The sequence below is a fragment of the Erithacus rubecula genome (assembly GCF_903797595.1).
Source record: "Erithacus rubecula genome assembly, chromosome: 26".
Lineage (NCBI taxonomy): Eukaryota > Metazoa > Chordata > Aves > Passeriformes > Muscicapidae > Erithacus > Erithacus rubecula.
In genome coordinates, this window is record NC_136678.1 from 6303646 (window position 1) to 6320618 (window position 16973).

The window sequence follows — 16973 nt, forward strand, 5'->3', positions numbered from 1 at the left end:
TGCCCGTTCCTCCTCCCCGAACGCCTTGACGGGCACCGGGGCTCACCGGGGCGGGGCAGCGCCCGCGCGGGCGGGGGCTCGGTGCGCAGCCGGTGCCGGTGCCGGTGCCAGGCTGGGATCGCGGTGCCGGTGCCAGCCCGGATCGCGGGCCGGTCCCCGGGCGGTGGCAGCAGCTGGTGCCGGTGCCAGCCCGGATCGCGGGCCGGTCCCCGGGCCGTGGCAGCAGCTGGTGCCGGTGCCAGCCCGGATCGCGGGCCGGTCCCCGGGCGGTGGCAGCAGCTGGTGCCGGTGCCAGCCCGGATCGCGGGCCGGTCCCCGGGCCGTGGCAGCAGCAGCAGGCGGCGCTGCGCCCCTTCGTGCCTCCCCCGCTCCGCGGGCTCCGCTCGCCCCGCGCTGCCGCCCCCGCCCAGCCCCGCGCCCGGCGCTGCCGCGACCCCGGCGTTGCTGAGCGCAGCGCAGCGGAGCGGCCCCGGCCATGGGCAGCGGCGGCCCCCGGCCGCACCGAGCCCTCCGGCAGGTACGTGCGGAAAGTTCGGCGGGGGGAAGGAGTCGGCGCCCCCGGGGCGAGTCCCGCGGCGGCTCCGAGGGGACGCTGAGTTCCGGCGAGGGCAGGGCAGCCGGGATAGGGACCGTCGGGATCGGGACCGCCGGGATCGGGACCGCCGGGATCGGGCGCAGCGAGCACCGGCGGCACCGGGATGCCGGTACAGGGCTCTCCCGCGGGGTCCAGCGCTCCCGGCTCTGCCGGCCGTCTCACGCCGCTGCCCGGTCCCCCGCGTGTCCCGGTCCCCCGCCGCCCTCCGGGGCTCCCCGGTGCCGGTGCAATGATTTTCTCGAGGCCGGCTCTGCCCTGCGCCCGTTACCGGCGAGTCTGACAGCAGCGGCGGTCGGTCCCTGCCCGGCCCGGGCTGTGTAGGCATTCGGACCCTCTGGGGCTCTGTCCGGCCAGCGGCCCCGGGGCTGGGCTCGTCACGGATGCTTTTTGCGGGCACGGCGAAGCTACTGGAGACATCCCAGGTTTGCAGCCGAGGGTGCTCCTTTACTCTGGAAGGGGCCATGGGTCCCAACTGCTGCTGCCTTCAGCATCAGCTGTCCCTGCGGCCAAAGCCTTGAGCAGGACAGGGTGGGATGGGGGCTTTAATCTTCCTCTGCTTCCTCCCTCTCTGCTGTAGCTCCTGCAGCCAGGATGGAGGAGGGCAGTGGCACCGGGAGCCACTCGAGGGGCACAGGTTGAGCAGGGATCAGATGCCCCCATCACCACGAGCAGAGGTGGCCCAGAGGAGAGCTAAGCTGTACCAGTCCCATTCTGGAGTCAGGAGTTTGTCCATGCTGGGTGCCCAGGCAGGGAAGCAGGAGGCTCCTGCTGCTCACCAGCCACCCCTCTTGCTGCAGGGAGAGACCTGGGGTGCCCTTTACCTGAAAGAGCTCACCTGTGCTGGGACACCCACACCCCAGCAAAGAGCCTGCATTGGTGAGATGCTGTATCCCTTGGGAAACAATCCTGCACAAACAATCCTCCTGGATGAGGTTTGGACTGCTGGCAGAGTTGACCTTCAAAATGCCAATGGCAGTGGGATCCACCTGTGAGTGAGCAGGAACAGGGTCATGCTTGGGTGGAATTAAAAACTCTCCTGCTTATCTTGGCTGGGAAGGAAATGTTGCAGATGCTGGAGGAACGAGCAAGAAGCCAGAAATAAATCGGTGTAGAGAAGAGGATGAAGGAGCACGCTTGGGGAAGGAGTCCTTTGTGTTTCTCTGTATCCCCAGGCCAGCTCTTTGCCTCTTTGCTTCATGCTGCCCTCATGAGCACTGTGATTGTCTCAATTAAGAGCTAAAATGAAGTGTGCAAAAGGACACCTGTTGCAACTGAGATTGGTAGTCTGAGAGATTGGGGAATTTGACAGTTCCTTCAGGTCCCGGCTCAAACCCAAAAGGCAGAAGCAGCTAAAAAATGATAGTGAAAAAATCTGCAAAATTCCAATCGGCACATAACAGAATGGAGAATACTGAGATTTTCAATCAAAATTAAGTGTTTTTGACATGCCAGAATACCACTCTTCATTTCACTGACATTCCAGGCTGAAAAATCTCAAGTCAGACCAAACATTTGTAGTCGTAATCTCACGACACTGGAGGTTGGTAACTGTCAAAACAGCAATTTCTGCAGAGCTGTTTTTTCTGATGGGAGTTTGGGCATGAGTGGGAGCTGTGAGTGCCTCTGCCAGCGTGGAGCACTGGAGGCACCTGGTCCTCATGCTGCCCTGAACCACATGTGCTCTCCTGGCCACCAGCATGGCTCCTGCTCAGCTCAAGGGTTTCCCTTTGGAGTGTGGCATGGACAGTGTGGATTGCATTATTGATAACACGGTAATTTATTTATGCTTCCCTGGCTGTGGCAAGCAGCTCAGCCTTTCTGAGCTAAAGATGCTCTGCACTGGGAGCGTGTTGCTGCTCTCTGTGGATGGAGCAGCCAGTGGAGTGCTGGCTTTTGGTCCTGCTGAGAGGTTTAGGGATGTGTCCTGGAAACTCACATGGCCTGGAGGGTCCTGTGGGGATGGGCTGCTCCAGAGTGACTCTGGTGTGTGCTCTGGGGCCTGGGATGGAGCAGCAGCCAGGAAAAACCAGGGTGTCCTGGTGGGGACCTGGCTGCTCTGCTGGAAGGCATGTGGGAGGTTGGTTGGCACTGGGGATTCCCTGTTGCAAAAAATTGCACTGGCACAGGTGCTGTCCTCACACCTGGCTGCTGGGTGTGCCCCATCCTGGGGCAGGACAGCTGTGTGCCTGTCACAGCTCCTGTGGGGTGCAGCGTGGTGGGGCAGGGGTGACCCAGCAGCAGGGCATGGCTGGAGCACTGTGAGCCTCTGGGCTGGGGTGAAGGACTGATCAGCTGAGAGAGCTGTTTGCTTTGGCATTGAGCAAACAGTGCGTGCTTTGAACTGACATTAGTGTTTACACAGTGGGCTGTCACCTGCCCAAAGGGAGCCCAACAGTTCTGGCTGTTGGATGGTCCTCCTCATGCAGAGCATATTCTGTGGGTTTGCAGGACAGTCTCAGTCTCATTCCATCACCTCGAGGAGCAGGGGTTTTCTTGCACATTGAGCCATACTGGATTCTTTCTGGCAATGGAGGGGCTGGAGCAGGAGCAGCCCCTCCTCGCCCAGTGGGCTGGGATGGAGTCAGGACAGCAAGTGGGATGATCCAGCCACTCTTCAGTCTGCTCCTGGCCAAGCTGACCATCCCACAGCAGTAATTAGAAGCATTTCCTTACTCTAAATTATTTTTTATAAAATAATATATTATATTATTATATTATATTATATTATATATTATATTATAATTATATTATTATTATATTATAAAATATGCGGGTTTGTCAATACACCTTATTTTTTTTCCTGGGCAAATGTCAACACTTTTGGTGACATTTTCTGATTTTGTTTTCCAGATGGGAGAATCAAAGTGTAAAATATCACTTTAAATCACCACTTTGGAATGAAGCACTTTTCATTTTGAAATGTCAGTTAAAACAGGAAAATTCATTTTTACATGCTTCAAAACAAGAAATGTCCTTTTTACCACTTCAAATCACTTTGTTTAGATTAAAAATTTCAGCATGTTGTGTCCTGGATCTTCATTAGAGGAGTCAGTGGTTTCACTATCTTGTGGTCCAGAGCAGACCGAAATTTCAAACACGGTTGAAAAGTGAAGATTCTTCTGTGGGAGGTGTGGGTTTGTCCAGTGCACTGCTGGAACTTTGCACTGCCCTGGAGGAGACTGTGGGGGCAAGGTTGGCACAGGGCAGGGGTACCCTGGCAGCTGCTGCTGGTCCTGGCAGCGCTCCCCAACCTCAGCGTCATCACCACTCATCTTTGTGGCAGCTTGTTAGTAAACTATGGTCTAGCACTAAGGCTTTATGGGTGAAGTGACTGTTTGCTGGAGCTGTTAGACCCCAGAGGGATGTGGAGGCTGGGAGGTCTCCATGTCCTGGCAGGAGCTGAGCAGGGACGTTGCTGTTGGTGCTGCTGCCTGCGGAGCTGCTCCCACCTGGAGGGCTGTGCCTGTAAATAGTGAAGAGAGCACATCTAAAGAACACAGCAGTAAAATACAAAACCTTTTGGGATTTACATTTTTCCTTAGGGGCTCTACATGATGTAAAACTTGGCTTCTTCCCTGCACGTACTGCCGGGAGCGGGAGTGGTGCCAACAGAGGTTTTGGGTGTGTCCAGGGGTAGCCGATGCGCTTTTGGGCGTGTGGCTGCACCCATTTGGCTTCTGTGCTGGAAGGAGGAGCAGCCCCAGAAGGCGATACACTGGGAGAGTGGACTGCAGGTCCTGGCGGGTCCTGGCGGGTCCTGGCGGGTCCTGGGGGGGGTCCTGGCAGGTCCTGGGGAGTCCTGGCGGGTCCTGGCAGTGCCATGGGCTCTGTGTGTCCCACTGGCAATCAGCTGCCCCGTTCCTGTGGGGTGCTGGCTCCAGGACACCCAGCGGGACCAGCCCATCCTTCTGTCTGTCAGCGAGTGGTTTGCAAATGCCAAACCCTGCAAGGAACTCAGTGACACAAGGACAGTAACAGCAGGTAACCATGCACAGGAAAGGCAGAACCTGAAAGCACTCGCTGCTGATCAGCTCTGGCTCTTCCCACACACTCTGAGTGTGCATTCAGTGTTTGTCATCTGCTTTAATAGCCTGCTATAAAGGACCCAGTTTTGTGCTCTCAGCAGTTAGAGTGAGGAGCAGCTCTGCAGGTGCTGCTGTTCAGAGGGTGAGCAGGGTTATGGGCCGAGCTCCTGCAGAAGTTCCAGTGCTGGGATGGGCACATGCTCATGCGTGAGTGTGTCGTGAATTGGGGCTGGTGTGATTCCCAGGTGTCCCCAGCCACTCCCAGGGACACAGTGGTGGCAGGTATCCCTGCCCACGCCCTTTTTCTCCTTTCAGATGTGCTGATGTTTGCTCCTTGCAAAGCCCTGACCCGCCCGAGGCTGGCAGATGCACAGATGTGAGCGTGAATCCCCAGTGAAAGGTAACCCTCACTCACCTGTACCACTGCTGGTGGTATCTCTTTCTGTCCTGCTGAGATGGCCTGTGCTGCTGCTGAAGTCTGAGGTCATCTGAGGGTGGTGGGTGAATCACTTCATCTCCCAGGGCCGTGTCCCCCAGCCAGGACACCCCAGTGCTCGCAACCTTCAGGAGTCATTCCACTGCCTGCAGGAGCATTGGTGAGTGGATCTGCACCTCCCAGCCCTCTTCAGTCCCTCTTCCTCCACATATCTCTTCTTCTTTTTGGTAGAATGAGTGAGAGAGATGCACAGAGCCTGAGCAGATGGGTTTTGGTGCTCAGTCTCTGCCTGACCACGCTGTGGGGACGACTGACGCTGGCCACGCAGCAGCACAGGAGCCAGGCAGGTAGGGGAGCAGGATCCCGTTCTGCTTTGTCACATGCTTGTGCAATTGTCTGCGTCCCCATGAGAATGGCAGCACTTCGGGGTCTTCTCGGGTGCCTGAGGTGGGGATGAGATGCTTGGTGAAGTTCTGTCTGGATTTCTTGGGGGGGGAGGAGGAGTTTGGAGGCTGTGGTGCACACCAGGAGCAAGCAGGCGTCTCTCTGGGGACCAAATGCTGAGCCTCAGGGAGCTCAGTGTGCCCCCCTGGCTCTGGGCAGCAAGGATGAGTGTTCCAGATGTGTGGGGCAGCATCCAGCAAACAGACACCCAGGGGCACCAACACTGTGCCAGCTGTGCCAGCTGTTGGACTGGGGTCTGCAGTGTCCCTGTGTGCAGGGAACTCCCAGGACTGCTGATTTGAGATGGGCAGGAACAGGCAGACAGAGGGCTGTAAAGCTGCTCCTTGGAGTTAGGAGTTGGGAATACTCATTATGGGGAATTTAAAACCAGTGGCTTGGTGAGTTGGGGTGGTCTGAGGAGTTAAAGAAGGAATTTCTTCATGTCTGTAGCAAAATCTGAGACACATATCATGATCCATATATACATCTGATATATCTGTTAATCTGTTATTGCAGTAATTCTTGCTCTGTGAGCAGTGGATGTAAATCTTTCCCCCCAAGTTGCTGTGAGTATCACAAACCCCACTTGTTATGTGGTGGACACCCTCCAGGTTTTCATTAGAAATAAAAATTATCATCCTCCTGGTTGCAAAAATCATCTAGAAAGATGGAACAAATGTGAAGTGGTGTAGAACTGAAAATCTTGCTGAAAAACACCACTGTGGCTCTGAGATGTTAATTTGTTATTACCAGCTGTGAATTTGAGATTTCCTCTCTGAGCACTGGGATTCTGCTTTGTGGCATGGATGTGATTTTTTGGAGGGGTTATGTGAACCCGTGGTTGAAGATTGTGTCTGAACTAGAGGAGCATCTGAGTTGTGCTCAGCCCTTTGTGCCCATCCTCCCTGGCACAGGAGCTGACACAGACAAACACCCATCCTGGGGCACCTGCTGTCTGCTCCACGTTCTTCTGCTTGGAAAGGGCATTTATGGGTTAATATGAAACCATTCATGCTCCTGATTGACCCCACACCTGACCCTGTCCTATTTCTGTCATTTTTGCCTGGCAGCCAAAGCAGTTCTAATCCTGTAATCCCCACCAGCACTGCTCAAAACCAAACCACATCTCCTGGAGCGGCTCCCTCGCCCAGCAGCCAGCAGCCAGCAGCCTTTGCCCTGCCCTAACCCTGAGAGCCCAGCCCTGCAAGTGTCCCAGGCCAGCTGGACAGGGCCTGAGCAGCCTGCTCTAGTGGAGGGGGGCCCTGGCAATGGCAGGGGCTGCAGCAGGGTGAGCTCTGAGCTTGCTGAGTTCCTGGGCTTCACTCTCCTGCTGTTGCTGCATTTGGGACAGTTTCCAGTGCAGGTTATGTTTGAAACATCATGCTGCATGATAATGCTGCTTTCATAAAGCTGCATTCTAGTGACATTTGTGTCCAAGGAAGCTGCAGTTATGTTTGTGTGTGGAGTTGAACAGGGAAAACTGTGTCACTGATGCCTGAGAGCCCCAGAACCAGAGATGCTGAGGGACAGATGCATCCAGAGCTTTCATCCCATTAAAGAACTGTGTTTATTCACAGGTGAAACCACCTAAAAATTATCAATAGCAGAGGAAGATCTTTAATTGTGACCTCAAACTTACAAATTTCTAGAAGAGAGAGTCCACATGTAAACCCTCTGTTGTTGTCCAGGGACACATCTGACTGTGGCAACCAGATCTGATAATAGAATTACAGAATATCTTGAGTTGGAGAAGACCCACAAGGGTCACTGAATCCAACTCCTGGCCCTGCTCACAAATCATACCCTGTGCTGAGATCCCTTGTGCCCACCCAGCTCATGGAGCTGCTGCTCTGTCCAAGGAAAGCTCTGCTTCCTGCAGAATGTGTTGGATTTAAAGAGCCCCATGAATCAAGCACAGTCCTTTGGAAACAGAATAGGAAACTCCTTGGTGAGGAATGGTTCACCAGCAGTTTAATCCCCTGTGTAACGTGGTGAGGTCTCCATGGTGAACAAGACCTGGAATCTCTGGATCCAGCTCCCACCAAGGTGGCCCCAGCACCTTCCAATGCTGATAATCAAAGGGCTGACTTTGCCTTTATTTATGTTCATCACTCAACCTGAAGCAGAAGAGATTTAAGTCAGCTGGGATTTTTTTCTTTTGGGAAATGAGTTTCCCTGGGCATTGCCTGGCACTTACATGCATCCAACTTCTCTTTATTTTGTAGCTCTCCACCGCAAGCAGTATTTTACACTGAACATGTGGAGTTGTGCCCACGCTCCCTGAGACACTCAAAATGTGTCATTTCAGGTCATGCCATAAAAACCCATGTTCTGCTGCTCATTTAAAGGTCAACCAGAGTAGGACAGCATTTTTATTTTATTTTTGCATGCAGGATTCAAAATCCTTTTGCTCTAAAAATTCTTTTATGACTCCACGAGATAAGCTGTGTCTTTTTAGAAAGGGTTCCAGTGGGGGAATACCAGTTAAATGGGAGGGAGAAGCATGCCAGAAGCTCTGGAACTTATCCCAGGCTCCCGGGAGGTTTCCTGCTGTCGCTGTTAAACACACCATCCATCTGATACGCATTTTGTTCCAAGTTTCCTGCTGCTCAGCCAGAGGAGAGGCAGCTGCAGGGAGCTCTGAGCTGTTTTCTCGCAGTGCTCAGGGCTCAGCCTCCCTGCTCACATTTCCCAGGTGTGGCACAGGAGAGCTCTGGGCACTGCTCTCCTGCTGGATCCCTCCTGGGGATGCTCAGCTCCTCTGGCGTGCTGGGAATGGCTGTACCTGAGGCAGAGGGATTTCTGTGCTCTCAGTCTCAGCCCCCACACTCCTGTGACTGCTGGGGTCTGGCACGGCTCACATTGCCTGTGGGGAGACAAGAGACCTGGCGTGCTGGAGCTGAGGTGCTTTGTGCCAGATTTTTTGGGATGGCCTTTACCCCGTGGGCATGTCCCCTCTGCCCCAGTGGCATGGGCAGGGAATGCTCTGTGCCCTGCTCCAGGGCTGGGCTGGCACTGGAGGGGCAAATCTCCAGTGGCACCATGTCCTAGGGCAGGGTGCCAGATGGTGACAAGGCAATGCCACGGGGAACGGTGTTAAACTGGCAGGAGACAGGTTTTGATCAGATGTTCAGAAGAAATTCTTCACTGTGGGGGTGGGGAGCCCTGGCATGGGGTGCCCTTGAACACATCCCTGGAAAAGTCCAGGGCCAGGCTGGGTGGGGCTTGGAGTAACCTGGGCTAGTGGAAGGTGTCCCTGCCCTGGCAGGGCACGGAACAAGGTGATCTTTAAGGCACTTTCCAACCCAAACCAGTCTCTGATTCCACAGTTCTATGACCTTTAGGCAAATGGAAGCATTTTGTGAGAGCGGGATGGGTTCTGGGGCTGCGTGCTGCTCCTTTGGCTGTGCCATCAGAAGGGCAGAGCTGTGGGGCTGTGCCAGGGGCTGTGCCAGGGGCTGTGCCATGGCTGGGTGGCTGTGCCAGGGCTCTGGGGCTGTGCCAGGGGCTGTGCCATGGCTCTGGGGTACCTGCCCCACACAGGCAGCTCTCCCTCTAGGGCTCTGAGGCTGCAGGTCCAGCACCGCAGTGCCCACACTCAGCTGCTGCAGTAAGGCAGAGGGAGTCAAATTTCTCTTTATCTCTGAGCTGCACCTTTCTGAGCAAATTAAAAGGGCTTTGACACGTTAGCAAACTGCTATTGCATGGTTGTAATGAGCGATTTCTCAGTTCTGCCTGGCTCTCCCCCGGCTGAACCTTTTAAAATTAGCTGAAAATGAGCAGGAATGCAAGCGAGCGAGGGGCTGCCTGGGCAGCCCTCCTGGGAAGAGCTCTGCTAATGAAGCTTTTCTGAAAATGAGTCAAAACCATAACTACGTGTGAACACTGAGGCTCTGAGGGTGTGAAATTCCCTGGTGAGAGGCACGGGGTGGATGAGTGACTCCTTGTGTCCTGGACCACAGTGGGACAGGAGTGTGGGCTCATAGGCAGACAAAACTAAGGATCCCTACTTCTTCCTCAGGTTATCTGAAAGATCCCATGAAGCATAAAGAAAGGGCAAAACATGTTTGTTCTGCTAAGAGTTGCTTTCCTTTTGACTTTTACTGAAGTTTACCATTTCTTTATACAAAAAAAAAAAAAAAAAAAAGGAATTCATTATTAAAGCTGAATTACTATGGCATTTCAAATGGAAGATAAAATTTGTGGCCATATAATAATTGTGTCATTATTATGGACAGAAATGAAAGTAAGGTTTCATTAAGAGAAAATTACCATGAAAGAGCAATAAATAAAGTAAGTTAAAGACATGGTGATTGTGCAGCCCATTGTGCATTGTGTGGTGGGTGCAGGGCGCAGGGCTCTGTCCTGGCAGCTCCTCACACCCTGCTCTGTCTCTGGCTGGAGCTTTCCTGCAGCTTTCCTGCCCTCTGCCCAGCTTGGTTCCTGCTGGCTAGGGAATAAAAGCCTGTTCCTGGTGACCCACGGGCCCCAGGCATGCCCAGGTGTGGCTGTGCCCTGCTCCTGAGGCACAGCCCGGGCTCTCCTGTGCCTTGGCCACAGCTCACAGCAGAGCGTGGCCAAGGGAGTGCCAGCAGTGCTCTGGGGTCTCAGGGCATTGGGGTCTCTCTCAGGGCATTGGGGTCTCTCTTTCAGTGCTCTGGGGTCTCTCTCAGGGCATTGGGGTCTCTCTCAGGACTCTGGGGTTTCTCTCAGTGCTCTGGGGTTTCTCTCAGTGCTCTGGGGTCTCTCTCAGGGCATTGGGGTCTCAGTGCTCTGGGGTCTCTCTCAGTGCTCTGGGGTCTCTCTCAGGACTCTGGGGTCTCTCTCAGGGCATTGGGGTCTCAGTGCTCTGGGGTCTCTCTCAGTGCTCTGGGGTCTCTCTCAGGACATTGGGGTCTCTCTCTCAGTGCTCTGGGGTCTCTCTCAGTGCTCTGGGTCTCTGAGCTCTGCTGGAGGCTGTTTCTCCCCCCGCAGCTCAGGTGGAGCCCGGCAGGTGTGAAGTCATCGCCGCTCACCGCTGCTGCAACAGGCACAGGATGGAGGAGCGCTCGCAGACGGTGCAGTGCTCGTGTCTGCCGGGACAGGTGGCGGGGACGACACGGGCGGCTCCCTCCTGCGTGGACGGTGAGTGCCCCGTGTGCAGCCCGTCCTGTGCACCCCGACCTCACCTGTACCTCTGGTAGAGCTGCTGAGGGGTGTCCGTGCCCCTGGCACTGACAGGAGACCTGCCCGGGGCCGCTGCAGCAGGGCGGGGGGAAGGGGCACGTTTTGGGGACACCTCGCTGGGCGCTCGCAGGATGTCACAGCCTGGCTGATCCCTGCCCGCCTCTCCCCAGCCTCCATCGTGCTGCACAAGTGGTGGTGCCAGATGGAGCCGTGTCTCCTCGGGGAGGAGTGCAAAGTGCTGCCCGACCTCTCGGGGTGGAGCTGCAGCAGCGGCAGCAGAGTCAAGACAACCAAGGTGCGGTGATGGGGAGCGCAGCTGTGCCTCCCACCGGGGCCAGCGGAGCCCGGAGAGCACACGCAGCTCTGGGGGCAAGCACAGAGCTCCAGCTCCTTCAGCAGCAGCTCACCACAGTCTGAAAGGCAGACTGTGCAGGAAAAGCAGAGCAGAGGCTCTGGGCTGTGCGCTTGGCGCTGGAGGGGCTGGCAGTGGAACACCACCCTGAGTGGGTGCCACAGCTTTTCCAGTTGATGATTCCTTTGGGTGGATTGCTGTTGGATGGCTCAGCCCTGAGCAGACACCCCAGGTGTGTCTCTGGAGCACCCCAGGGCTCCCAGGGTGTCCAGGCTGCCTCCCAGGGCCAGCAGTCGCCCTTCCCAGCCCAGGGCACAGCCCGGAGTGTGTCCCTGTCCCCTGCCTGAGGCAATCATTTGTGACAGAGCACTACACGATTATTATTTTCATGGCTTGCTGAATGCCCCAAAGAACAAGGTGTAATTAAAATTTTATCAAACTCATTAGTAATTACATATATGCCATGGTTAATCAGTTGCATAATTTTGTAATCATTGTTCATACTGTTGAGTATAATTATTCCTTATGCTTTCATTTTCCTCGCCCCACATCCCCACCACAGAATTATTGTATTAAGCAATGTCAGGATTTTTTTCATTGCTGCTATTATTTTTGTGCACAGAAGGCACTTTCATGCTGAAGTGTTTGTGTGGACATCCAAAAAGGTTCCTCCTCTCCTGAGCATCCATCACTGGCCAGTAGCTGCAGCATCACATTGAGCTGGTTGTCTTTTCCCTTTTAGTATTGTTTGATTGTTTTCCCCCAGTGAACTTAGCCCAAACCCTCTGCTCTGGTTTTGCTGCCTTGAATTCTCCTGGGGCCATTCCCACCTGGATGGGAGTGGGACTCTGGAGCTTCTGCCCATCCAGAGCCCTCCATGGCCAATCTCCTTCTGGGTGCCGTGGCCTCCTTGGGGAGGTGGCAGTCTGGAAACACTGACCTGTGTTTTCAGAGGGACTTCTGGTAACTCCGGGTGACTTTAGTGACTTTGGGATGGTGCTAAAGGGCTGGATTTGATCTCAGTCCCCTGAGCAGACAGAGGTCAGTGGGAGCTGCAGCCAGAGCACAGAAATCACAAACCATTTGGAATGGTCACTCCATTAAATGGAAGTAAAGAGCAAATCTTATTGGCACCTCTGGAGGCTGTTGGCTGCTAATCCATGGATGGGAATCAGTGGGCGCATTGATAGCTTCTGCTCTCCCCTGCAGGTCACTCGATAGCCTCTGTGTGAGCAGCCCTGGCGTGTGCTGGGGCTCCCCTGAGCGCAGGATGCAGTGCCTGCAGAGCTGGGGGCTCCAGGGCTGCAGGATTGACACAGCTGCTGCAGACCAGCATCTGCTGAGCCCCTTCCCTGGGGCTGCAGGCGGGACCCCAGTGCAGCTGCCAGAACCCCTCCCTCCACGGCTCCCTCCTTCTCTGTGGACACCTTCTCCAGCCAAGAAATGGGCTCGTTCTCCATCCTCCCGCATCAAATACTCCCACCGTGTAAGAGCTGTTGACAATAGAGACAGAGAGGCAGCAGCCCCCAGAAGGGGCTTTATGTGCATGGCTGAAATCATTGCTGTGAGTCGCCTTTCCCTGTCTGCCGAGGTGCTGAACCCAAGCTGCAGCCAGCAATCAGAAGTCAGCGGTTCTGTGAAATCCTTCCCCATGTGGCTGCTGGCCCTGGGGTTCCCCGGAGCAGCTGCTGAGCTCCAGCCTGACCCTGAGCCCCTGGGACTGCTCTGGGAGCCTGCGGGGCTGTGCTGGTGCAGGAGGGGCTGCAGATGATGGGGGGCTGTGGCACTGGGGGGCACGGGTGTTTGCTGCCTCCTGCCCTGGCTCCACCACAGGTCTTGTTATTGAGATGATTTTGTAATGGGGTATGAAATACTCTCTCCAGACGTGATGTAAATACCAGACTGTGAAATAATAAAGTAATTTTAATCTCTGCAAAAGACTTTTTCACTCAGCAGCCAAGGGAGGCTCTGGGAGTGTTTCTCATGCTGGTGAATCCAGGGTGAAGGGGCTGGGGACTGCCCTGGCCATCCCAGTCCCAACCAGCTTGTTCAGTGGTGGCTCTGGACGAGAGCTGAAAGCCTGTTGTGACCAGCAAAGGCTGATTAGCTCATAGGGATCCTAAAGAAAAGTGCATTAATTTCTACAGTGCTTTGCTGAGAGTGTCTCTTGCCCTGTCCCTCCACCTTTGTGTGCCATGTCCCCATGATGCTGCAGATGCAGCCTCTACTCACCCAGACTCTGGTTGCTTGGTCCTCACCCAGGGTCCTGCCCCCTCTGGGAACCCAGGCTGCCCAATGCAGAGTGGGAATCTCTTATCTCTTATTTCCAGTGGCAAACACCAGGCTGTAAATGATACCATCCCTGCTTGGCTGAGCATTTTCATAGTTGGCTCATAATGTGAAGGATCTACTCTGTGGAAGTGTTGGGGTTGACACCTACATTGGTATAAAAACATTTTGTTGTCTGCATAATAGGCACCCTTGAAGCTTATTTTTCATTTACCGCACAGTTTAGTGAGGAAATAGCCCCTTGGTGTCTCTGTTGAGTGCTGACCTCACTGCTCTCACACCACCAGAGTACACAAATACTGCAAATTGCTGCTCCTCTCCTGGCAGGTGAAAGTGTTTCCCAGGAAAACACTGCAGCCTGCAGAACTGCTGGTGTGATTTCTGACTCTTCAGTAGCCAGGGAAGGATGCTCCTGCCACAACTTCTGGCCCTTTGCCCTTCTTCCTCTCACTGCATTTTCAATGCTTCCCTTTGGCCAAGCAGACAAACAGTCCTGGCAGGAGCAAGGAAGCAAGGAGGAGGGTGATGATGATGGGAACATCTCTGGGCTGAGGCAAAGACTTTGCTGTCCTGTCTCTTGGCTGCCTCAGTGGGACAGTGCTGCCTGCATGGTCCCCAGACACCTCAGACACCCCAATTCCCTCTCTGTTGGTCCCTGGAGGACAAATCAGCCCCTGCAGCTTGGACAGCCCAGGGTCTCACACAGGACCCCAGACCCACCTGCCCAAGTCCCCATCTCGGTGGGGAAGTCCTGTGCCCAGTTCTGCCTTGGCACATCTGTGCAGCAGCTGGCTGGGAACTGGCACAGACAGGATTTGAAGTTGCCTGAGGGGTGATTAGTTGGAGGAAACTGTCACAGTTAACGTACTTTCAATATCTCCCTGGGTATTATAATTACATCCCATTCAATTAGTCTTCAGGGAAAAAAGAGTCTTTTGTATTAAGATTTGGTGGAGAATTATTAGAGAGAGAATCAAAAGACAAGGATTCCATTTTACCTACTAATACTAAAAGCATAATGCATAAAATACCCCCAAATTATAAGCTGACTAAATTTAGAGCTGTGCTAGGAGGTGAAATGAAAGGTAAAATGAAACCCTTTGAGCAGTACAAGGTGCAGTATTATCAGAGAAATAAGATGGAAACATAATTAACCACCCAGCATTATGCTGAAAGATGGCAAGTTGAAATGGGAGATGAAATTGGGTGAAATTGCAGAGCAGGCTCATTTATTTCCACTTTATAAATCAGTGTTACCTGCCAGCAGTGATGCCAAGCCATCCCAGAACAGTGTTCCAAGGACTGCTGCTCACAAGGATCTCACCTTGTCCTGCGTGGGGCTGCTGTGCTCAACTCTGTCCCTGCAGGAGCAGGTGATGCCTCCAAGGGTCACATCTCTGGTGGCCTGTCCTTCACCCAGCTGTGGTGCATTCAGGCCACATCTGGCCTGTCCTCTTCCCCAACAGCTGGCCCTCTCTGCTGGTGCTTTGCTGCTCTAACTGCTCCAACTTCTGACTTTTGCTCCTATGGCATCTCACAGGGAACCTCCTGTCTGTGGCCTCTTGCACTGATGACCTGAGGCCCAGTTTAGGGCTGGAGGAGCATTTTCTTTAACTGTGCTAAATTTCCTGTTCTCAGGCTTAATTGGCTCCCATTCCCTACAGCCTCTGCCCCCTGCATCCTCCTGCCATTGCCCTGGTGCTGCTCTCTGTCCATTTGCTTTATTGCTGATTTTCAGTGATTTCAAACAGGAAAAGAACTGTCTTTTCCAGAAGTGGAAAGATTTTTGTTAGAATCACCTCAGCTATGCAAAAACATCCCTGTGCATCTCCCGTGCAGTGCTCGGGAATGAAGAAACCTGGAACTGGTGTAAATGATGGGAAGCAGAATCTGTCTCGTGCAGCTTACAGGATTCACAGCATGTGGCTGTTCTGGAACTCAGTCAACTTTGCCAATACCTTTCACTAAGAAACTATTTTTTTCACTTTTTTTTTTTTTTTTTTTTTTTTTTTTTTCCTTCTTTCCCCTTTCTGTCTGGTTTGGAAGTAGATATATCCCTGTTTTAGGGATGTGAAGCAAATGGCTTCAGCACCAAAAAGTGCTGTCCCATCCCTCCAGCACTCAGGGCAGAAGCCAACAGCAGCCACAGCCCCAGTGCCAGACTTGGCCTCATGTGGCCATAGGGCACCTTCCCCATTGCCCTGTGTGCCATGGGACCCCATTAGAATCACCAAGATAAAAATACAACAGCACAGTTTTTTCTCTGGTTAATACACTGTGATGGGGCTGTTTGAAGCATTAGATGGCTCTTCCAAAACTGCATCCTCATGTTTTATTCAAAAGTGCATTTGTGGAGATGTTCTGAAGGGAATGAATAAAATATTGATTCAGATGCTGATGTGCAGTGAAGGCAGTGAGGGCAGAAATGGTGCTGCAGGGTCAGGGCAGAGCTGGCCCTCCTGCAGGCAGCCTGGCTCCTGACAGCCCAGGAGCATCCCTGGGGATCCCTGGGGATCACAGAATGACAGAATGCCCTCAGCTGGAGGGGACCCAGGAGGATCCCTGAGGACAGGACATCTCCAAGAGCCCCACCAATTCCCTGCTGTGCAGGAGGGATGCTGCCCTTGCCTGCCTGGGACAGCCCAGCCCTCCATGCACAGCTCCTGGATCCACCTGGCCTGGAGCAGCCTCTGCTTGACGGGATGGGAGACACTGGCACAGGCTGCCAGAGAATTCCCCCACCCCTGGAATTGTTCTAGGCCACGTTGCACTGCCCTTGAAGCAATCTGGTCTAGTAGAAGGTGTCCCTGTCTTTAAGGTTTCTCACAATCCAAATCATTCCAGGGTTCCACGATTCTGCTGCTGCCTATTTTCTTCTGTCCAGGATCAGTGTGTCTGTGCCACACTGAGGCAGGTGACATGGGACAGCCTGGGAACAGCTGCAGAGGTGGCACTGCCCCATGGAGCAGTGCCCATGGCCCCTCTTGCTGCAGCCAAAACCCTGACTCCCATCCAGGAAAGGTCAGGAGTCCCAAACACCATCTGTCTTTCCTGTCCTCCTCCACATCTGGATCCCTGCATGCTTGGCAAAGCCAGATCATAGAATCATAGAATAGTGGAACCATGGAATCATAGATTCATGGAATCACAGAATCATGGAATCACAGAATCAATCACAGAATCACAGAATCATGGAATCACAGAATCACAGAATGATGCTCTCCCCTCCCCAGGAGAAGGGCATATGGACATGAGGGGCTGCACAGACCTGGGTTTGTCCTGGGCAGACTTTGCTTTCTACCTGGATCAGGGATTAAATAGAGGCTCATTTTTATAAAGGGATTTCTAGCCCTGCTTTCCTGCTGGGGCAGCTGCAATGGCCACAGCAGAAAAAGAGCCATTGGCTGGGGCAGAGCAGAGAGGAAGGATGCAATTTAATTTGTGCATTTCCCAGTTTGTTAATCTCCTGATTTACTGCTGGTATTTGATTCCCATAACATTGCTTCATAATAAAGGGATTAGCCTAGACCTTAGGTCTGCCCTGATGCTCATCTGCTAGGGATTACTGAGAAATTTTGCAGTTAGCTATTGGGTCAAATAGGTAGAAATGAAAACGTGTATGGTTTTGTTGACATTTGCAGGAGCATTCGGTCTGTGATCTAGCAC

At 53.6% G+C, this 16973-nt stretch overlaps 1 protein-coding gene and 1 long non-coding RNA gene across 2 annotated transcripts; both read left to right on the forward strand.

Annotated features, from left to right (window-relative positions):
* Nucleotides 1-375: 375 nt before the first annotated feature.
* On the forward strand, nt 376-5377 carry LOC306812666. The gene is made up of 4 exons (XR_013776893.1): nt 376-517; nt 4936-5020; nt 5143-5216; nt 5288-5377. It is a non-coding gene; the product is annotated as an uncharacterized lncRNA (long non-coding RNA).
* Nucleotides 5378-6953: 1576 nt separating this feature from the next.
* On the forward strand, nt 6954-12252 carry TAFA3 (TAFA chemokine like family member 3). The gene is made up of 4 exons (XM_079327442.1): nt 6954-7077; nt 10475-10624; nt 10837-10961; nt 12228-12252. The coding sequence occupies exons 1-4, from the start codon at nt 7017-7019 to the stop codon at nt 12237-12239; spliced, it is 348 nt and encodes a 115-aa protein (XP_079183568.1). The 5' UTR covers nt 6954-7016; the 3' UTR covers nt 12240-12252.
* The last annotated feature ends 4721 nt before the right edge of the window (nt 12253-16973 follow it).